Raw genomic sequence first — 21,478 nt, 5'->3', positions numbered from 1 at the left:
GGGGCTGGATGGTGTTGGGCGTGGGAAATGCTCGCCTAGTCGGCAAGTGGGAGGAGTCGTCTGCATTCCGGGCGAACCCTTATCTATCTATACTAATTCACGGGTCTCTTTGACGTTGAAATAGGCTTCTTTTGAGACGCACGTTGGTCATGGATACGCCCCGCGGCTCATCCGTTCCCGTACCCATTGTCTCGGATTCATCGAGACCGCGTGGGACTAGGTGAAATGCCGGACAGGCGTTGTTATCTATGCTATCACCAGAAGCTATCAGTGATCCGGGGATGGCAGAACATCGCCATGGATGTTGGCCAATCGACGATCTCAGAATATTCACAAGTGGGCGCATCCATGTTCGCTTTCCCGCATATCTCTCTACGCGGGCGTTTTTGACCCTCCAAGATTGCAAAATGTCCTGCACGTGTTAATAGCGCAAGGGGCGGGAATCACTGTGATTTTTTTTTGTGAATTTTGCTCTGCCCTCGCCGTCGGTCTTGTAGCCTGGTCAGGCGATTTTCCCACTGATTATCCCACAAACGGGCTGGTTTGGCGGGAACCAAGTGCGGGGTCCGATGTGACCTCGGCGGGCTGTCGGCGTGATGTCCTTGGTGGGAGTTCGATTCGTTGATCCCTGGGCGCGGCAGGGATGCATGGATCTGATAAGGGTCGAGGCCTACAGATGCGCGTCGAACCACTGAATCTGATAAGCTACTTGGCTCTCTCATCCTACCTGCTTCTTCCCGAAGAGGGTCGTCAAGGGTACAATCGATCCCGTGTGTGGGGGGAAATGCGTCTTTTTTTATTGCCGACATAAGGACCACATCTCCTGCTTGTGAAAAAGTTTGTTTTGATTCATTTGATCAGCTTGACCTCGCGGCATCCCACTGTTCATCCCACAAACTGCGCATCTAGACTCTTCAACAAGTTCTAGGTGCTCTGTGGCCTGCGAGTGCATGAGTACCCGACCTGACGGACCATCATCAAGTGGAGACCGAGTGCAGTTCACGATCCCCTCAACGGACGACGACCTTGAAATCACACCTCTGTTGGGCGCTGAGTCGTACAATCACGGCACGATGGGCAAGGCTATCCTCGAGAGGATCAGGGTGAGAGACGACGACGAGCACGGGTACGAGACGACGAAATGGATCAACCCAGACATCGCGCCTCTGCCACCAAACCGGAGAACCTGGGGTGTTTGGGCCTTCCTCGGTTTTGGATCCATCTCGAAGTAAGTTTTGAAACTCGACGTGCACCTCTCATCATGAAGCTGACATCATCTCCGCAGCTTGTGCATTTCAGCATGGACTGGCGCAGCGTCCTTGTTGTCGCTGGGTCTCACGATCCCTCAAACGATCGGCCTGATGATTCTTGCCAGAGTTCTCATCTGCTTGCTTGTCATTGGCAATGGATGGATGGGTGGTGAATGGCACATCGGTTTCACTGTTTCTCAGAGGTAAGACAACCACGGAAGAGGCTCTCTATACGCCCAGAAACTGACGACGTCTGCAGAATTATCCTCGGCATGAATGGAGCCTACATTGGACAGCTGATCCGAATCATGCTTTCCATCGTGTGGTACGGCTCTCAAGCGTGGCTAGGAGGACTCTGTGTTTCCGCCATGTTGAGCAGCTGGAGCTACAAGTTCCTCACCATGGAGAACACGCTCCCTGAGAGCGCTCACATGGTCACCCGTGACCTCATCGGCTTCGTCATCTTCCACATTATCTCTGTCCCGTTCCTGGTGAGTACTTCATCGTGACCCTACTTCCAAATCGCATGAGTACTAACTCTTTTAGCTTATCCGCGTGGAGCGAGCCAAGGTCCCGGTCATCATCGCCAACATCATCGTCTTGATCACCATGATGGGCATTACCATCTGGGCCTGTACCACCGGAGGAACCGGTCCCTTGTTCGAGTCCGGCGCGAAGCAAATCTCCACTCTCACCAAGGAATGGGCCTGGGTCTACGGTATCATCGCTTCCGTCGGAAACATCTCCGCCGGTGTTCTCAACCAGAGCGACTTCACCCGTTTCGCCCGCCGCCAGGGCAACCAAGTTCCCGGAATCGTCTTCTCCCTCTTCATCCCCGGCATGATTGTCCCGATCTTCGCCATCCTAACTGCCTCGGCCTCCATGGCTATCTGGGACCTGGAGGAGCCCATGTGGAACCCTCTCACTGTCATCTCTCAGTGGATGATGGACGACTACAACGCCAAGTCCCGAGCTGGAGCCTTCTTCTGCAGTCTGGGCTTTGTTCTGGGCCAGATTGCCGAGAACATTCTCGGCAATGGATACGCTGCCGGCATGGACTTGGCTGGTCTTCTTCCCACCTGGATCACCATCAAGCGCGGTGCCCTCATTGCCGCCGTGCTGTCCTGGGCTGTCCAGCCCTGGGAGTTCTACAACACCGCGAGCGTCTTCGTTTCCGTTGCGGCTAGTTTCTCTGTCTTCATGGGCCCCTTGACCGGCATCATGATGACGGACTACTTCATCATCCGCCGCCAAAAGATTGAGATCAGCCAGCTGTACACCGGATCCAAGGAGGGCGCTTACTGGTACACCGGCGGCTTCAACTGGCGTGCCTTTGTCGCCTGGGTCGTGTGTTTCGTCCCGGCGATGCCCGGCATGATCGCTGCTGTCAACCCCAACGTCAAGATCAATGATGGTCTGTACAAGTACTACCTCGGCAACTACATCTTTGGCTTCCTGGATGCTGGCGCGCTGTATGCCATCCTGACGTTCGCGTTTAAACCCAAGAGGCTCGGCTTCCAGGACGACTTCGACATCTACGGAACGTTCGAGGAGGATGTTGCCCTCAAGAAGGGCATGGCGCCTTTCGAGAAGCCCAAGACCGTTGAAGGACCCATTGAGGGAGCCCCCGTGCACGTCGACAGCGACGGAGGAAAGAAGCCCGCCGAGGTTTAAGCAAGCAGTGCTGGCTGTACCAACTTGCAAATAGGTCGGGCACATGTGCCCGGATGCGTGAATTATCTTCAGATACCCTTTTTATGTCGAAGAACGAAGAATGATAATGTCAGATGGTTTACTTGTCTAAGATGATTCCTTGTCTAAGTTATGGCTTTGCTGTCCTTAAAGCCTCATATTAGCATGTAGAAATGTCAATTATAGACGAGACTTTACTACCAAAGAGCCTGTCGCTTCCTCCCAAGCCTTGCCGATGATGGTGCAATACTTCTCCGGTGACTTTCTCATGTGCTCAACGTGTCCACTGCCCTCCCATAAGTTGCTGTCAACCTTGTAACCCAGGTGCCTCGCCTCATTGACATGCTTCTCCACGGCTTCCCACGTGGTAGTGCGATCCTCCTTGGAGTATATGTACAGCCGCCTGGCTAACTTCGTCTCAAACATCTCATCATTCGCCATCCTGAAAGCGACAACAAGTAGATTCTCGCGTGAACGAACCAGCTCTACAGCACGCATCATATAAAGAATCATAATGCACATGACCTTGGTGACTTGTGGTGGCCAAGGAACCTTAGACCTTACACCAACCGTCATCGCATCCGCCATTCTCCCAATTTTGCCCGGGCTGTGATCAATGGACCCGGGCGTGGAGTCCATGACCAGCAACAAGTGTGGCATCGCTTGCCCGAAGGCATTTCGATATGCTTCGAGGGTGGCGGTGAAGTACAGGCATCCTGTGCTTGACAACACATGGACCAATCCTTCCCAGGTGTGTGGGAGGCAGACTCAGTGCCAAATGCTTCCTGGATGAGTGGCTGAACGCAGCTCATCCGTTCGTCTTGACTCGAAAACAATCCCTTGAAGATTGGTGCGAGAACAAGTATGATTTTGGCCCTGGAAAATAGGATGCGGAAGCCATCGGCGAATTTGGCGACATGTTTGAGGCTGGCATCGCCCCAGCCGAAAAGAAGTATCAGGTCTGGCCCATGTTCATCGGCGATGTCTTTATCAAGACCATGTTGTGGCACTGAGAGGAGGTATACTTGATCAGAGAGTCTTGTGAATTTGTCGGTTGTTTTGGTAGATGATAGCTGGGGGCCTTCTGATTGGATCTCTCCAATTTCTGCTTTGGAGGTAGTCATTGTCGTGATGTACGTGACAAGGTAGTCGACGCCGAACACACAAGCGAAATGAGCGACGTTCACAACGCATTAAAGAGGGACGAGGACTAGTAAAGTAAGGGAAACGGACATGCTGGGCCATATCGAGTTAGTTCGATACTGACTACACTACTGGGAATGATTGGCTGGGGTCTTGGGTTATCTCCCGCAGCACCCGCGGGCCGCAGGATGTGTGACTGTCAATATTGGATGCAGTAAAGCGGCGCAGCACCCGAGTTGCTACTTTCAGAAGATGACCACACTGGATTTAAATACATGCGCCGTGAGTGGTCAAACTAGATACCAAGCCCCATTCAGATACTGCGAATATTTGTGAGACTGCCTATTTTTCCTGTGTGCGCGCGGCTATATTTTCTATGTACTTAACTATTCCTATTAGAGACGATGATAGGGACGACGACGACCACGTTCATAGAGACGACGATAACGATAGAAACGACGACAATGTTACAAACTACGGCGACGAAAAGACGACGACGATAATGTGAACAACGACGACGATACAAACAACAAAGACGATAGAAGTAACGATAATACAAGTAATAACGGTAAGGTAGAGTGTAGAAAAGTAGTCGGTATAGCACAGGAAGAATAGGCGGTCTTATATATATTAAGCGTTGGATGCCGATTCCCTCTTGCAACTGGCTTTCTATACAGGCTAAGCTTCTCGAAACACTTGAACTTTTCGCCACACAAACACACGATGTTCTTTGCACTCTCTCAAAACACCAATCACATCATACGCTGCGTCTTCTTCCATCGCAAATTACCTATGATGTTGTCACTTGCAATGTCTCACTTGCAATGTCCCTTGCAGGCAGACGATAATCCTCCTGCGATTGATACTGAGCGTCCAGTCATGTTACACCTTGATCTTGGGCAAATACATCCGCTTGAATGCACCCAATGCCATGACGGGAAAGTAGAACTTGTAGTTGGGGTATCCGATCATACTTTCCCCCCAAAAGCCAGCTCAACTCTCACTCGGAATAGACAAGCAAACAAATATCCAGTTGTCAACTCACCATGTCCGATTGAACACTCCTTCAACGCCCTCGTGCAACCACTCGCCATTTCCCTGCTGCCGGCTCTGGATCAACTGTAGAGAGGTCAGCTCATTATGAAATTGCATGTGCGGGCCGTTTTGCCAGACAGACAGAAAATCACACACATACCTCAAGTCCTCTCCGAATAGGCTTTGGATCGGGGTATCCAGCGTGCATCAGCGCCAGCACAGCCCAACAAGTGTTGACGACCTGGCTCTTCTCATGCTGGATCCACCTCCTCTCGTCGCACGATGAATGATGCTCACCCCACCCCCCATCGTCCATCTGCTTGCTCAGCAGAAACTCACAAGCCCTGCGCACACGCTCGCTGTTGTGATACTGCTCGCCGACCGCCTCTAAGCTCTGCAGGGCAAAAAAGGTAGCATAAGTGAAGCAGATGGCCCATGCCCCGTACCAGCTGCCATCCTCCCGCTGGCTGTTACCAACAAAGCCAACCGCCTTTCGAATAGTCTCGTCAATGTCCCGCGTGCGATAATCAGGGAAATAGCGCTTAAACAGGAACAAGCTGGTTAAAACTGCGGTGGTGCACTCCGGGTATGAGTGTTCCACCATGATGCAATCAAAAACCTCGGCGGGGTTGAGTAGCTCGAGCCACTCGCTACCCCGAACCTTCTCGTAGCTCGCGAAACCCCCATCTGCGTTCTGCATGAGGAGCAAAGTGTCGACACAGTCCTTGCGTCTGTAGTCGTCAATCAATTGTGGGTAGTCCTGTTCTTTTTGCAGCATGAGCACCGCCTTGAGGCTCTCCGCCGCGCAGTCGGAGACGATGTATCCATTGCTTTTGGTGCTGAAAGGCCAGCCCCCCTTTCGAGGCTGACGGAAGGGGTCGTCCAGGTTGGTTCTCAGCTGGGACTTTTCCAGAAAGTCATGAGCTTTGTGCAACGTATCGCTGAATGTCGGGTCATCCGCGAGTCCTGCTTCGACGGCAGCCTGGACGGCGAAAGCAGTATCCCAGACTTGGACCCCATTGGTGCCGTTGCATGTCATGCCGTCTGTGCCCATCCAGAGGTATACATCGATCTTTTCGCGATGAAGTCGTAGTCTTTCCGAATCGGGCCCTTCCTCGAACCATGACTGTACCATGTGAAAGGCCTTAGTCACCGGCGCCAAACACTCCCAGTTTGTATTGCGCTCCTCTCTGAGCATCATTTCAGACGCTCTGCGGCTCGCCAGATCAAGCAACCATTGCGGCAGCAGGTAGTCGTAAAATATGGTTATGATGGAAAAGAAGAACAGAAGTAGAGGCGAAACAGAGCGCACGGCGTCTGATGGTGCAAGAGTGTTGCGATACTTGACAAAGTCGATCTTGCTGAATCGCTCGGTGTGTATTTCTTGTCGAATTTCGGTGAGAAGAGGCGTCAGTGGTATGGTACAGCGGTTAGACCAGAGGTAGGAGGTCGGGAGGTAGACAGCCCGGCATTGCACCCACCAACGAGAAGGATGGAAGGGTACCCATGACGGGAGAAGCCAGAGGTCAACAGGAATGCAGTTGACACCATCCCAGTCGTACAGGTTTAGACAGGCGAGCCATATCTTGCCCCATTGGGGCATTCCTGCGACCCCGCCCAGCGACAACAAGCATTGCCTGGCCTTGCTTGTCAGAGGGTCATGTCGGTCCATACCGAGGAGTCGAAGCATGACATAGTACAGGCCAGTCGCAAAGACTGTCGATTTGCCCTCCAGATGCAAACCCCAGCCCCCATCCTCGTTGGCGTGGTGTCGGAGATAGCAGACCATTTCCACCTTCCATTCCTTAGGAAGCTCAGATCCAGTAATGTAGATGGCGAACACAAGACCAGGGATCAGGAAACTAGGACCGCTGTAGTTGCATGCCCAATGACCTTCGGGAAACTGCAAACGCGTGAAGAAGTTGAAGCCGTCACGGGCCGTGTCGTCAAATGAGCGAGCCTTAGAAATGGCTTGCTGTTTCTTGTCTGGATTCAGAGTTCCGAGCAGATACTTTTCTGCGTGGCTCTGTGCGGGCTCATTGCCTTCACTCTCCGGAAAGTATCTCCAACGATGAACTCCCTGCTGGCTGGAGAGGCGCCAGCGCGTCAGGTCTGTTGCTGAAGATAGGCTGTCCATTATCACGTCTCATCGATACGACTGAGAAGGGAATGGGAAAGAAGGATCAATTGAGATGGGGTTGGTGGAACTTGAAAGGGGGTAAGCAATCCTCTTCCACTACCTTTCTAGCCCAGCCACATCCAATTTGTGTAGGTTCACCCTTCCCGAAGCATACTGTCTCCCCACACAGACACACGATCCCCTCAACACATCGCATTGTCTCAACCACTACCAATTAGGTCCACAAACTCTTTATTAGTAATAGGTAAAGCTCTGGGAGTAATTTCAGATTATCACTTGAAAAGACAACTTAACTACCTAGTAGTCATAACTAAAAGATTAGGAACTCTGAAAAGTAAAATCAGTCAACCGGCTTATAAACGACCGGTAGTCAGGTCCCGACCGGTTGTCGGGATGATGGCTCACTTTTATAAATCGGCTCAGCTACCCACGGTCCATCATCTGTTGAACAAGGGTACTTGCTTTGCAGTAAGACATTAGAACAGCAGGCATCTCAATGGAAGTCACTCCTAGAACAGTATAATTATGCAAATTCTTAATCGTCACAATGAGTCAGAAAAGACTGCCCTTGATTTGCGCAGAGCAAAATTTCGCAATAGAATAAGGCGAGACGCTGGTAGCTGGAGACCTGGTCTTCTATCAAGACAAAAAGAAAATTGTAACAGCAGAGTTGCTCTTTGGACGCCAAAGCACGCGCATTTGTATGACACAAATCATATTAAATGCAAGAGTTCGCGCGGACTGGATTCACGGGAACGCCGCTGTATGGGTTGTGCTGGTATTGACGGGTAGAACTACTTACTGTAAGGAGCTTTTCTTCACTAAACTAAAAGGGTCACGATGGACCTTTGCTAGAATCTGCAGGGCGGCTCCTTCTGTGTTGACATCAATTGAAGAACTGCCAGTCAGCGGGAATCGATCGGGGCGCATGCGTCATGTGTTTGGAAGGAAATTAATGTCCGCAGGACCCGTCGGAATCTTTATGTCTTGTTCGGAGAATCCATACGATTCCTACGGATACGGACACGGGTGCGGGAGACAATATTGATGGAACAGACGCGTTGGTGGAGATGATGGCTGAGTGGCTAAGTCGGCTGGCTGCCTCGTGGAGGAATTAGCGTGTGTTAATCCCACTGAAGCTTTTTGACCGTGCAGTTATGACATGAAGCCGCCGAAAAGCTATGTCTATGTCAATCCTTTCCTGATGCAGCATTATTATGTATAGGACCGAGCAGGAGCTGGCAGCAAGAAGACGGTAGCTGAGTTGCCGAGTTCCGACCTTTGACTTTGGTGGCGTCATTAAGTGGCATGCATTCCTGCCCCACCATTGGCCCGCTCGGATTCAACGCCATGGCGGATTTAACGGCTTTCTGGCTTGTCTTTGAAATAAAGCCGATGGAATAGACTTGTCGGGATTGTCAAGCACCGGCGGCCGACATGGATGAATCAACGACATTTGCATGTCGATATCAAGTATAAATAACCACGCTGTCGTCTTGTTCATTGGATATTTAAGAAGAAGTCACGATACTCACAGCTCAAACAACCTCAACATTTAGCACGGATTGCCCACTACTTAAAGCCCTTTCATACAACTCTTTTAACCATCATGGCATCATCAACACCAACTGTCATCATATTCGGCGCAGCCGGTGCCGTTGGAAGAGCCGCAGCCATTGAGGCCCATTCGCGCGGCGCTCGCATCTTCCTTGCTATGCGCAACACCCAAAAACCGATCGCGGGCCTCTCCGGAGAGTTGGAGGAGAAGAGCAACTTCACACGCATTGAAGCAGATCTTCTAAAACCGGATTCTATCCGCAATGCTATCAGCAAGTCGGGGGCAACAGTTGCGTTCACCTACGTCGTTCCTCAGGCCCAAGATGCCATGAAGTCGGCTTTTGGGGCGATGAGAGAAGCGGGCATAAAACATATCGTCTTCCTCTCATCATACACCGTTTATCCCGACAGGGAGGCTGCCGTCAAAGGAAACCATGCCATCGCAGGGCTTCATGCGCGAGCCGAGGTCTCTTTGGTGAAAACCGGTTTGCCGAGTACTATTCTTCGACCGATGTACTTCAGCAGTAACATTAGCTCGGAGGCCGAAGACGTCAAGAATGGCGAGGTCTACTTGCTAAGGCCTGGGGCAATCAGCGACTACTTGGCCCCTGAAGATATCGGGTCTGTTGCTGGTGCGAAGCTAGCACAGCCAACCACCGAGTCCGAGATCATTCCGCTCTGTGGTCCCGATCTTCTGTCACAGAGAGATGCATGGGAGATCGTGTCAAAAGAGCTTGGCCGGGAGATCAAGATCAAGGAGATCGGAGAGGAAGAATTCCTTGCGCGGCAGCAAGTCCCTCCCCCATTGGCCCGCAACCTCGCCGACTACTGGCTGGAAGGAGAGGAGGCGTTGGCGAGATATCCAGCAGACCGTTACAAGGAAGCATCCGCAAACATGAAGAAGTACACAGGAAGAGAGCCAACTACATTTTCTCAGTGGATAAAGTCTCACAAGTCTGAAATATTCGACGAGTAGTTGCCGAGGGATGTGACACACCGCCCGGGGTCGTGGAGGAAATGCAAACCCACATCGAGACCCTCCTGACCTAGGTAATTAGACGTTGAAGAAAGATATGATGCGTTTGCTTGAAATATACTGGTTTCTTGCAGGGAAAGTTAGGACATTTTGAATAGTCCACATTGCAACAATTTGATTGATTTTATTGACGAGCAAGGAGTCCGAAATATTCAGGTAGAAAACAATCATATTAACAAATTCATCTCCGGTGAAAACCTACATGGCAAAATCTTGTGGTATGGCTTGACCAAGAAATCTCAACAGCTCAATCATCCGCAACCAATTCCCATCACACAATCACAAACGATGTGTGCTGATGATTTGCAACACTTTGACCTTCCATAATGCCCATGATGAAGCTCTCGCCCAAGAAGGTCCACTCCTCCACATCCTTGTGAGCCCGCAGCACAAACGGCACACAACTACCTTTACACACCACCACGGTATCCCCCACACGAGTCTTCTTAGATGCAAGGCCCATGTATCCACTGGCCGTGATTATGAAGGACCTGGCATGAGTGCGTGTGATGGCTGAGTCGGTGAAAGGTTTGACATGGATCCTTCTCCTTTCTTCCAGTTCGTCCTCGGTTTCCGGGTCTTTAGGGCTCGGCAGAAGTGGCGGTAGAGGGCTACGCCCAAGCCAGATATCGAAGTATTGCTTGTAAGAGTCTGGAACCAGATCCCATCTGAAATCTCGGTCAGCCATGAGGGTGCGCCAAAACACATCGTCCACACTCTTTGGCTGATACGGGCTTTGAGCCGACAACCGCCGCCTTGCCTCCTCTTCCCATTTCAGAACATTGGCCTGCGTCTGTTCTGCTCTTTGCCTGACGTTCTGTGCCCTTTCCACCCCATTACTGCCTGAGTATGGCGGTAGATACGGGTTCTCGCTTGCGAACACCACGGTATCAATTATCCATCCAGTGAGATGGATTACCTTCCTATGTCTGTCTGATGATGTCGACTGTGGAAACAGCTTTTCCACACCATCGGAAATTTTCACATCGGGCCCGCTGGCGAAGAATCCTCCTGGGGTAGTTGGCCCAAGCCAAAACCCTCTATACCCTGCCTTCTCCCTGTCCGGGCGGTTGGAGTAGTCTCGACACCAAGAGGGAAGATGAAGGTCCGGGTCAACGTCATCAACATTGAATTGAAGTGGCAGCAGATACTGCCATTCCAAAATGAAGCGAGCCGTTGCACGAGCATATACGTCTGCTACAGTTACGCTCTCGCTGTAGTCTGGCAGTATTGGCAACAGGTCTGACCTCTCTTGTTGTTTCCCAATACCAAGAAGCCCATAGATCTTATCGCGGGGGTCCGTAGCGTAGAAGCTGTCAGTCACTTGGGTCCATGTACTCAAGGTTGCTCGGCCCGCTTTAATGAGTTCCTTGTCCTCTGGATAGTCCGTCAAGATCACCGAAAATTTGTTTAGAGTAAGTTCAAACCGAGAAGGCTGTTCTGAATTATCGATGTACTTGCGGCTTGGGCGATGGTATCCGCGCCTCACATCGTCAAGGTGAACGAAGGCTTCCACTGATACTGTCTTCGAACCACAGAGAATGATCGGATTCGGCGAGAGCAAGATCTCTTGGATGACCCAAGTGCGAGACCACCACCCGCGAGCTTGCAATGCGACGATGGCAACCAGCTCCTGTTCGCTGAATGTGTCGGCAGTGATGTTCCAGACGTCATCGATATGTAGCCTGTGGATGGCGTCCATTGCCAGGTCGCTGTCATCTGCTGCTCCTCCGAGCCATATGAGAGTCTGCGTGGCTTGCGAATAGATTTTGTCCATCAGTGCAACCTGGTTGTTCTTTTCTACTGCCTTGGTGGCTTGGTTGATAGAGATAGCGTCTGCCCAGATAACTTTGACCGAGTCGCTGGATCGGATCTGGCGAAGGAACCCATCGAGATTCTTCGGAATGCGGAAGTCGACGTCATCGTCGAATTTGATGTCGCACTTGTCGGCGGGATCTCCCCAGGTGTACGACAAGGCGATGTAGATTGGCTTATCCGAGAGCGACACGACTCTTGGAATGCAGTTTATCGGCGCATCCTGACTTGTTGCTGGCTGAAGCTCGAGCAGACGTATTTGCTCTTTTGCCCCATCAAGGGGCACATCGTACGTTCCAGGCATTATTTCTTGTAGTTCTGCTATTGCAATGTTCAATCGCAGAGAACCTTATGCGCAGAGAATGGATTGGGGGCGAAAAGGAGGTATATTGGGACACGTCAAGCTTTAAATGCCCCATGCGCTGGTTAAGAGGGGCAAGCAAAGGCTGCCTGGAGTCAATATCCTTCATGCATAGTCGGCTTATTATTGCCGTTCTTGGACAGAGCTGAAGACCGAATGTGGACGAGCTGAAAACCAGAGCATGGGTAAATTGAGCTAGTGAATCACACGCAGGCAAATATTCAATATTATGCAGCTTGCGTGCGGCTGGAACACGGAATGAGAACGAGATGGAACGATGAGCTCTGTGAGTTACCAGCTATGGAGCTAAAAAATCATATTATTACAGATCATCTGATCTCAACGTTCACGTATGATTCTACATTGAAGTCAAATTCCCTGAGCAAAAGACGAAGCGCCAGCTGTCGTTCTAGGCTGTGATACCTCTGAAACTCAGGCCCGCTAGAAACTGGGTTCCACATCCGTGATATCCCCGCCTGTTGCATTTCGAGCTCCTCTTTCTCAAGACTTTCTTGCTCATCATGTTGACACCACGATGTCAGCCATGCATCCTCCTCCATCGCTTTCCAGAATATTTCCCGCCTCTCCATGTCCAACTGAAAAAGTCTCCAATCCCAAAGTAATCGTTTTCGATGTGCCTTGGTGTAAGCCCTAGTGACCAGGGACAATAGTGGTTCATTAACATTCCTGATTTCTACAAGTTCCGGCTCCCAAAATAAAAACAACATATGTTGAGCGGCAATGAGTGGTTCAACACCTTGCAATGTATCCTGAGAGGTGGATAATGTGTTATCCCATTGAGTCTGAACATCCAAAAAGAGAGAGGGCAGAATTCGAGACGTTCTTGGAACACTTAATGGGCCGTCTGGTGCGAAGAGATTCTTCGTGAGATCTGCCCAATCCTTCAGGTCTTTGAGGATTTGGACACTGGAGATTTCCAGTAATCCTACTTCAATCTGGTCCCAGTGTCGTCCAATTGCAGAAGGAATGAGTGACCATAAGAGAGATGTAATGGCGTCAAATGACTGTAGATAGCACTCCTGGAAAGCATAAACTTCCTTCGGTCTGCCATCGTCTTCAGTTCCACAGCGTAAAATGTCAACGCTGTCGAAAATGCTTCGAATCAGTTGAAGACCTTCATCGCACTGAAATAATGGCAAAATCCTTTTTTCAAAGCCTTGCCAACCTTTCCACATTGCGATTGCCGCTTTTCGTGGAGAGTGCCCAACCAAGAAGGCAATGTCGAGGAGTAGATCTGCTGGCTTTGACTCCGGCCTCTGCTTGGCGAGAAATCCAGCATCTCCGAATGCAATTGAAGCCCTGCGGAGGAGTCTCTCCAGGTGTTCTGAGCATATCTTATCATCTAAGTGGGAGAATGGCTGGAGCAACGTGCTCCAGTGCCGACCCAGTGGTTGCCGTGCAACTGGCTGATTCCCATCCCAGGACTTGTCCGACTCGAAATATACATCACAGCCACAGATCAGGCTATGACTCACGTGATCGGTGTTTGGCCGTAGAATGGCAAACCCTTCGATGCCGTGAAGCCAGTACAGACCGTCCTCTCTCGAGATGATGCTTAACTAACTTGATAGGTCCTTGAAACCACTGGGGGCTCTCGGAACCTGTACGACTGCTCTCTGTGTAGACCCGTGTCGGACAAAAGGCTTGAAATCGCGGCCTGAACCACGTGGCTTAAAGGAAATCTGAAGGTTGCAGAGCTTGACGGCAGGAACACACAAGGATGCCGTTCGAGCGTGTACCTGGATTCTCGCCGGGTAAAGAGGAGGAAGAGAAAGCCGATGCCTTCGAACTCCATCTTGTATCTCAAGTGCCCTTAGGCGCTCAGCTGACGTTGATGCGGCATTGAAATCCCCAGAAATTGCAAGTGACCTATCGAGAAGACCTCTTACCTTCCAGTCTAGTTTGAGAGGCTCAACGAAATCGGGCACCCAAGAGGGCAGCCGTCTCCGTTTGGCCCGATTGATACTAGCGTACAAAAACACTTCCCTTCCTCTCCCACATTTCTGAAGCAGAAACGAAGCGATGCCGATGCTGATTTTATGGGGCGAGAGGCTGTAGTCTGCAGCGATTGATCCTGCCTCTAACCCATGAAGCATACCCAGGAGGGCGAAGACGCGGTCCCTGCTGCCGCTGCAGACGCAACTGCTAGTGTCGGCCATGAGTCCAAGTAATTCGAACCCTGGCTCACCTTCCCTTTGCTTGTGAGACTTTGTCCAGTGAGAGATAGGTAGGCGATCCGTAACATGATGGGGTGGCCAATATATTGATCTTGATCCGCAGAATATGGTCAATGACCGAGCGAGTGTTACCTCCTGGACCACCCAAAGTCTCCTGAAGAATTGCCGTTGAAATAGGCTTCCTACGGCCTTGAAGCACCCTTCGCATACGCCGCTGCGAGTGCCAAGATGAACGCACCGATAGCTGTCTTCCGAACGGGTGATAGCATCCATAGCTAGGTCACTGTCCGATGTTGCATGGCCAAGATAGACTAATACACCAGCTGCGCCTGCATATATGCGTGGCATGAGAGCCACTTGGGCAGATCGTTCTTTTTCGTCGTCCTGATTGATACACAGCGAGTCGATCCAGATGTTGCGCGGAGGGCCGCCCGAAATACGCACACTTCGGAGCGCATTTTCACAATTGCGAGTAATAGGTATGATGTCCCAGAATGGGCCGATGAACATTGGCCTGCACCGGGCTGAATCCCCATACTCATCTGCCCACGTGTAGGAGACAGCTTCATATTGAGCTTGCTCAGAGCCAACACGTACTCTAGCAAATGCCCCATGTAGGAGGCTGCCACCACTGGCAGAATCCAGCTGCAGAAGCCTGATCTCGTCGTCGGCCCAAAGCACCGGGTAGCATCTTGAGGGTTGATATGGATCATTCTTTGGATCCGTCCGAGTTCTGTGAACTTCTGCAAGGTCTTTAGCCTTATTCCCAGCAGAATTAAATGACGATGGATCTCCTCGACGTGCATTCGCATGTCCATGGTCTTGATATCGCTCGGTTATTGATGAACAAGGCATAAATGACGATTGTCCGCTAGCAGACTCGTCTTCGTCCTTGTATTCCACGCATCTCGGCCATTGCAGCTGATAGTTGTTATTGTTGTCATCAAAGTGGGGTTGGTTTGATGGGACAAGAGGAGGTGCGGACATGAAGTCGTCAATGCTGGCAACGGCATAACACCAACTGCAGCACGGGAGACCTCCCACGACGGCGACGTTTGGTTGAATACATGTGGGCTCGTGCCATCTGGACATGAAGAAAGGACCTTGGAAGTTAAGAGGCGATTAAATGGATAAGATGATGTACTTAGAACATGGTTGAACACGAGGCTATCAGGTAGAGCGCACTATCTCATGCACTGCTTCGCAGAGCCTGGTCGGAAAAGGGAGTCAGCTTATGTATCCGAATTGAGTTAGAAATTGCTGACGTGGCAAAAGGTGAGTGAAGGCAGGTTGCGGCGCTCATTCGTCATGAAAAGGGGCACCTCTGCCGCCGTGTAAGCACATCGCCTGTTGTGATTGGTAATATCCAATTGCATGCGTTGAGTAATGAGAACTCCGCGTATCAAGATCAGATATACCGATATCGAATTCGATGGGCAACATTTCAACTTAATGTAACGCAGCAGTAAATAAAGTCACACAGCCTTGTGCAAATGGCTTATTACACCACAGTGGCCTCATTTAGTCCGAAAGAGCATATCCTTCAGTGCCTTCGTTGGTCCACTTGATGTCCAGCTCCTCCCAATCAACTTCGTTCAGTACCCTGACGTTCAACGGTTGAATCTCAAGTTGTTTCCTCACAAACTCCTTCTTGGCTTCTGGCAGCCTGTCGACAAATGACTGCGGAGGACCATAGAGGTTTCCGAAGCAATGAACCCCGCAAGTCTTGCAGAAAGGGGCACCGTTGAACTTGCGGCCATATTGGTATTCTTGGGTCATGTCTTTGCCAACAATCGTCACCTGAGATTGATGGGGGTAAACGCCAATGGCACCATTCTGTTGAAACAATATGTTAGCGCCTCCGAATGGAAATGGGGCTGCGGAAGGTCACGAACTCTGATGCAGATGCTGCAGTTATCCTCCTTGACCTCCACTTCCGCCAGAGGCTTACTTCTCAGTGCCAGTTGCACAGCTCTGCACTCGCAGGATCCAGTGTAGAGCTTTGGATGTTCTTCTGTGGCTTCTGGTGGTGCTGCGTTGATTTTAGGTGGCGACGATGCCGACTCAGAAAGAGTCTCGACGACGCTGAAACAATGTGAGCATAACGACGGGGGAGGCATGTTTTGGGTCAAGGCTCTGATAACAAACCTCAGACTCCCAGGATACACAGCAGGCTCGCCAGAAGAATCCAAAGTCACAACATCTTTGCCCTTGAGAAATATTCCTGGAATGCCAGAAACAAGGGGACGCAAGTTGATCCCTCTCTTGCCGGCTTGGACACCAGATGTGTGAGTTCCGAACAGGCCTGTACCGCAGTTCGAGCAGAACTGTCGGGTGCACTGTGATCAGCGTCGGACAGCACTATGGTCATCATGACTAGCCGCCCTCACCTCATGTTCAAGTGCCTCTCCCCTGCTTGAAGTGTACGAAGTCAGTAGACCTGAGTTGCAACCCCTTGTAATCCTCAGCTTGTCCTCTGCGTCGTAGATCCAGACATAGCCTTTCTTTGCGCAAAGCGAGCAGTCGCAGATCACTAGCTGGGGCAAAGCAGGGAGTTGCACTTCGAAGCGGTTCGCCCCGCAGTGGCAGTTGCCCTGAAAAGTTGCCAATGACTCAGCCATTGCAGGCCGCGCGGTAATCGTGATTCGAGTTATCAACAGGCAGTATGCGTATCGCAACAAAGCCAAGAGATGCGCGAAACAAACACCAAGACAAACCGTCGATTTATGACTTGGCGCGAAAGAACTTTGGTGGCGTTGTGATACGGCAGGCTGCGCCGCTAAGCTGCCGCATGACCAGCGACTGTCACCGAGCTTCCCAATTCATCGACATCTCCGCGCGGGAACATGTGCGACAGCGGCGCAGGATCACTGACCAATGATGTTGTGAAAGATGATCTGCGCACCACAAAGGAGGGCTTCTCTCGATCATGATTTGTTATTCAGTGATACGGATCTAATGACTTCTCATTGAGCCTTAAGGGTCTCATAGTCCGTGCTTCATTTTGACATTCACCTCGTCTTCAGATAGTATTGCTGTCGCGATGAATCTGAAGCTTATCTTGCTCCCAGCCCCCGCAGTGAGCTAATGTCATCCGATCATGTCCGGTAGGCAGCTGACTCAGGTGGCTTCGGCCATCCGATCAGTGGATTGCGTGGTGAAACTAGCTGGGGCCCGGGTAACACGGCATCCCCGACGCCATAAGAACACCTCTACGATCTCTCCCGAGACTCACCGCACTTCGCTCTTTCACAGTCGAAACAACAAGCAAACTTCGGGAGGGAGATCATCATGAACCGCCCATCGCGAACCGATGAGCCCTACGAAGGGGAGGGCTACAACCAGAGCCCGAACCCGCTGTCCAATGATTTGACCACGAACGAGGACCTCAACGGCACAGTGAATGCCAGGCAGTTGAACGCGGGCAGTAGCCAGGATAAATCTGCTGCCGATGACGCCGACATAGCCCGAGCTGACCCGAGCCGGGACAAAGACGGGGGCCCGGCGCCGGGAGGCCTTTCGGCCAAGACAATCATTCTTGGTCGACCCTCGGGAGATGGGGCCGACGCGGCCCCTCTCCCTCACGCTCACTCACAGATCCCTCCGTCCCCTAGCAGCACTGTGCACGATGACAAGGAGCATTCGGATTTGGTGGCTCGGGCGAAGAAGGCGCTCATGAAGTTCGGTTCCTTCGTGGGGCCGGGCTTCATGATTGCCGTCGCGTACAGTAAGACACCAACGCTCCGCCCTGATGTCTTGCATTGCGGTTATGTTGAGATTGCGAACTGACCCATCGGATGTGAATAGTTGATCCTGGAAACTATGCCACGGACGTCGCCGCCGGCGCGACCTATCGCTTCCGACTGCTTTTCATTGTCCTCTTGGCCAACTTGTTTGCCATCTTCCTTCAGAGTCTTTGCATCAAGCTTGGCACCGTCACTGGACTCAACCTGGCTGAAGCCTGTCGGGCCTTCTTGCCTCGCTGGTTGAACTATGCCCTGTACATCTTTGCAGAGGTTGCCATCATCGCAACCGACATTGCCGAAGTTGGTGAACCTGGTATCTCTAAGAGAGCAATTATGGACTGACATTCTCCTCAGGTGATTGGCTTTGCAGTAGGATTGAACCTTCTGATTCCTGCCATCCCGCTGGTAGCTGGCTGTGCCATCTCGATCTTGGATGTAATGGTTATTTTGTTCTTCTACCGACCGCATGGATCCATGAAAGCCCTGAGAACGTTCGAGTACTTCATCGTAGGCTTGGTCATGGCAGTAGTCGTTTGCTTCTGCATCCAGCTGTCTCTCATTCAAGAGACGCCTGTTGGAGATGTCTTCGAAGGATACCTGCCCTCCCATGCCATTGTCGAGGCTAAGGGGTATGATGCTACTCTTCCAAGGTCAAAACCCAGTCGCTAACCTTTATCCAGTCTCTACCAAGCTTGCGGTATTCTGGGCGCGACGGTCATGCCACACAGCCTTTACCTCGGCTCAGGTATCGTTCAACCCCGTCTTCGAGAGTACGACACGAAGCACAACCTTCTGCCGCCTGGAGTGGACGAGACAGACTTCGCAGACGGAAACACCGACAAGGGCTACTACGTGCCCTCCGCGAGAGCCATCAAGCATTCGCTCAAAGTTTCTATCGCCGAGTTGAGCATTTCGTTATTCACCTTTGCGCTCTTCGTCAACTCGGCTATCCTGATCGTTGCCGGAGTTTCGCTGTACAATAACCCGGACGCTCCCGACGCCGACATTTTCAGCATCCACAAGCTCCTCAAGGACTCCATCTCGCCCGCAGCAGCGACCGTCTTTGCCCTCGCCTTGCTTCTCTCCGGCATTTCTGCCGGAGTAGTCTGCACGATCGCGGGCCAGATGGTCAGTGAGGGATCCCTCAACTGGAAGATGCGGCCCTGGCTGCGCCGGCTCGTGACCCGCAGCATCAGCATCATTCCCAGCGTCATCATCGCGGGAGCTGTTGGTCGCAAGGGAATCAGCCAGGCCCTGGATGCTTCGCAAGTCGTCCTCAGTGTTGTGCTCCCGTTTGTCACGGCACCGTTGATCTACTTCACCTGCTGCAACAAGTACATGACGATCCGCGCCGGCGGTGCTCGATTCCGAACTAGCTCCGATGAGGAAGACTCCAACACCAGAGACGGGGGCTATGTGGTTAAGATGGCGAACTCGTGGTACACTGCGGCCTTTGCGATCTTGACCTGGCTTGTCATGGCGGTCATGAACGTGGCCAACTTGGTTCTGCTTGGAAAGGGTGTGTGAGTGAGAAAGAAAAGCGGGCGAGCTCGGTGAGGAGTTCGCCTGCGATGAAGTTGCTAGTGCTGAGAGATTCCAATATCTCTAGATTCGTTTCTTGCTGAGTTTTTCTACTTGGTACTGCTTTTGTGTGTTTTTCTTTGGCTGGCTCAAGCTCACTGCTGACCCAGCTGGCCGCTCGTTTGCTGTCATTATCGCTGTTGTTCTTCCGGTAACTTCCGGAGGTACAGCATTCAACATGCCCTGTCCCATCTCAGGCTCAACCCTCAGAATTCAGTAGAAATTTTGAATGAAAACCAATCTGCGTCATAAAAGCCAGTGTCTATATTGTAACAACTGCATAATATGCACTCGTGCGATGTGCGATGCCGAGATGACTCCGGCGACCCTCCAGGTCCCGCGCCGAACTCGCCCCACACGTTTCGGCGAGGTCGGAGTCCACCTCTACATTCTCGATGCTTGCCCGATCAACGTTCGAATGTAGCTCTAGACCTCAACGACGACGAATGGAAGTCGTCATACGTCGACAGTAATTGGCTCTGGTAGATATGTGCACCTTTATGAAGGGCGTGAGAACCCTGACGGAACTTGAACGATGACTGGGTCTGCTCGATCGATGACGTATCCATCCCGTAGAGCATCACCACACCATGATGTAGTTTGACCAGGGTATTTAAAAACGACGACATATCATTCGAAAAGTTAAGTATTATTACACCTCGGTATGATATCTGAATTCGCACTCATGTTTTCGTTCAGAGCTGTCCGTTACCTCCCAAAGATTTCCCTAGTTCCTCTGAGAAAATCAATTTCAGTTACCCCTATTGACCAGAATCGTCTCTTCCACGTCAGCAACATGGCCCGATTTCCTACTCCTTCCAGCGATCCCCCGAAGAAGGAGATGCAATACTTCCCTGACATGACCACGGCCCTGCCGTCGGAGTCGGGCGAATTTCGACGCGTGCTTTGGACTGGTCTCTACTCGCAGTTGGTGCTTATGACCATCCCGGTAGACGGAGACATTGGTGAAGAAGTGAGATCGGCCACGAGAGAATCCATTCTTTATAGATCCTCCTAACATCATCATCAGGTACACACCGTCGACCAGATTCTCACCTTCACATCTGGCAAGGGCCTCGCTCAAGTCGGTGGTAAAGAGCAGGAGGTCAAGGCTGGCGATATGGTTATTGTCCCGGCCGGAACGAAGCACCAGTTCTTGAACAAGGGACCCACGCCACTGATCTTGTACACCGTCTACTCGCCAGCTGAACATAAGCCGACGACAGTCCACGAGACCAAGGAGCAGGGCGACAGAGAAGAGGAGGACGGTATCGACGTTGCTCCGGCGTGGAGCCAACGCAGTAAGGAGCAGAACGAAAAGGAAGGTTGGGTAAAGGGCGAGTAGAAATATCTTTATCGTACATGAAATCAAGACCGTTGTTTACCAATCGTTGATTACCTTGCGTATCAATGTGGGCTGGTGTGCGGCGTCCGTCACTGGTACTAGCGAAATGCGATGGTCGTTCGAGGAGATAATGTGGCATCTCGTTCCTGGTGAGGAATCTCTTAGCGTGACGTTGACTTCAAAGTACTTCGGCACAAAATTCCCCGTTGAAGATGGCGAACGGAAATGCAATGCAGCCCACAGTTCGGATATCGGCAGGGTCGCGGATGAGGCGGAGTCATGGGAGATTAATGCGGCAACGTCGGTGTTGAAACCGAAGGCAGAGTCATGTCAAGGTTCAGTCTAGATGAAACATTCATATTGCCATACGACCATTGCCATTTGAGTGCGAGCAATCTTCTTCGTTTTGACGAGATCGTGCATCCATGTTGAAAGAAGGTGAGACAAGCTTTTTAGATTGCCTGCTTGGATCTTGACACTTTCTTGGCTCCCGTCGGTCGCGGGGATCGCATTTCTCCGGCGAGTGTTCCCCCAAACTGGATAGCTTACGGCAGGCACAGATGCCCCTCAGCGCAACAG

The 21,478-nt window shown here is 51.4% G+C and overlaps 7 protein-coding genes across 7 annotated transcripts; 4 read left to right on the top strand and 3 right to left on the bottom strand.

Annotated features, from left to right (window-relative positions):
* Nucleotides 1–1,073: 1,073 nt before the first annotated feature.
* Nucleotides 1,074–2,924, top strand: COL26b_008150 (uncharacterized protein; the record flags this gene model as incomplete). The annotated part of the gene is made up of 4 exons (XM_053180917.1): nucleotides 1,074–1,228; nucleotides 1,286–1,453; nucleotides 1,510–1,741; nucleotides 1,797–2,924. 4 exons carry the CDS (start codon nucleotides 1,074–1,076, stop codon nucleotides 2,922–2,924), a joined length of 1,683 nt encoding a protein of 560 aa, XP_053035179.1.
* A 2,043-nt stretch (nucleotides 2,925–4,967) lies between these two features.
* On the bottom strand, nucleotides 4,968–7,257 carry COL26b_008149 (uncharacterized protein; the record flags this gene model as incomplete). Its single annotated transcript, XM_053180916.1, has 3 exons — nucleotides 4,968–5,058; nucleotides 5,131–5,204; nucleotides 5,281–7,257. The coding sequence occupies 3 exons, from the start codon at nucleotides 7,255–7,257 to the stop codon at nucleotides 4,968–4,970; spliced, it is 2,142 nt and encodes a 713-aa protein (XP_053035178.1).
* A 1,612-nt stretch (nucleotides 7,258–8,869) lies between these two features.
* COL26b_008148 (uncharacterized protein) lies at nucleotides 8,870–9,793 on the top strand (the record flags this gene model as incomplete). Its single annotated transcript, XM_053180915.1, has 1 exon — nucleotides 8,870–9,793. The coding sequence occupies one exon, from the start codon at nucleotides 8,870–8,872 to the stop codon at nucleotides 9,791–9,793; it is 924 nt and encodes a 307-aa protein (XP_053035177.1).
* A 1,545-nt stretch (nucleotides 9,794–11,338) lies between these two features.
* COL26b_008147 (uncharacterized protein) lies at nucleotides 11,339–11,972 on the bottom strand (the record flags this gene model as incomplete). The annotated part of the gene is made up of 2 exons (XM_053180914.1): nucleotides 11,339–11,374; nucleotides 11,433–11,972. The coding sequence occupies 2 exons, from the start codon at nucleotides 11,970–11,972 to the stop codon at nucleotides 11,339–11,341; spliced, it is 576 nt and encodes a 191-aa protein (XP_053035176.1).
* A 3,776-nt stretch (nucleotides 11,973–15,748) lies between these two features.
* Nucleotides 15,749–16,347, bottom strand: COL26b_008146 (uncharacterized protein; the record flags this gene model as incomplete). The annotated part of the gene is made up of 2 exons (XM_053180913.1): nucleotides 15,749–16,063; nucleotides 16,123–16,347. The coding sequence occupies 2 exons, from the start codon at nucleotides 16,345–16,347 to the stop codon at nucleotides 15,749–15,751; spliced, it is 540 nt and encodes a 179-aa protein (XP_053035175.1).
* Nucleotides 16,348–17,518: 1,171 nt separating this feature from the next.
* Nucleotides 17,519–19,500, top strand: COL26b_008145 (uncharacterized protein; the record flags this gene model as incomplete). Its single annotated transcript, XM_053180912.1, has 4 exons — nucleotides 17,519–17,954; nucleotides 18,035–18,273; nucleotides 18,328–18,602; nucleotides 18,654–19,500. The coding sequence occupies 4 exons, from the start codon at nucleotides 17,519–17,521 to the stop codon at nucleotides 19,498–19,500; spliced, it is 1,797 nt and encodes a 598-aa protein (XP_053035174.1).
* An 850-nt stretch (nucleotides 19,501–20,350) lies between these two features.
* Nucleotides 20,351–20,899, top strand: COL26b_008144 (uncharacterized protein; the record flags this gene model as incomplete). Its single annotated transcript, XM_053180911.1, has 2 exons — nucleotides 20,351–20,527; nucleotides 20,585–20,899. 2 exons carry the CDS (start codon nucleotides 20,351–20,353, stop codon nucleotides 20,897–20,899), a joined length of 492 nt encoding a protein of 163 aa, XP_053035173.1.
* Between the last annotated feature and the right edge of the window lie 579 nt (nucleotides 20,900–21,478).

This window comes from Colletotrichum chrysophilum (assembly GCF_026319265.1).
Source record: "Colletotrichum chrysophilum strain AFK26 chromosome Unknown scaffold_69, whole genome shotgun sequence".
Classification (NCBI taxonomy): Eukaryota; Fungi; Ascomycota; class Sordariomycetes; order Glomerellales; family Glomerellaceae; genus Colletotrichum; species Colletotrichum chrysophilum.
Note: the sequence above shows the minus strand (reverse complement) of the source record. Positions and strands in the feature narration are given on the sequence as shown.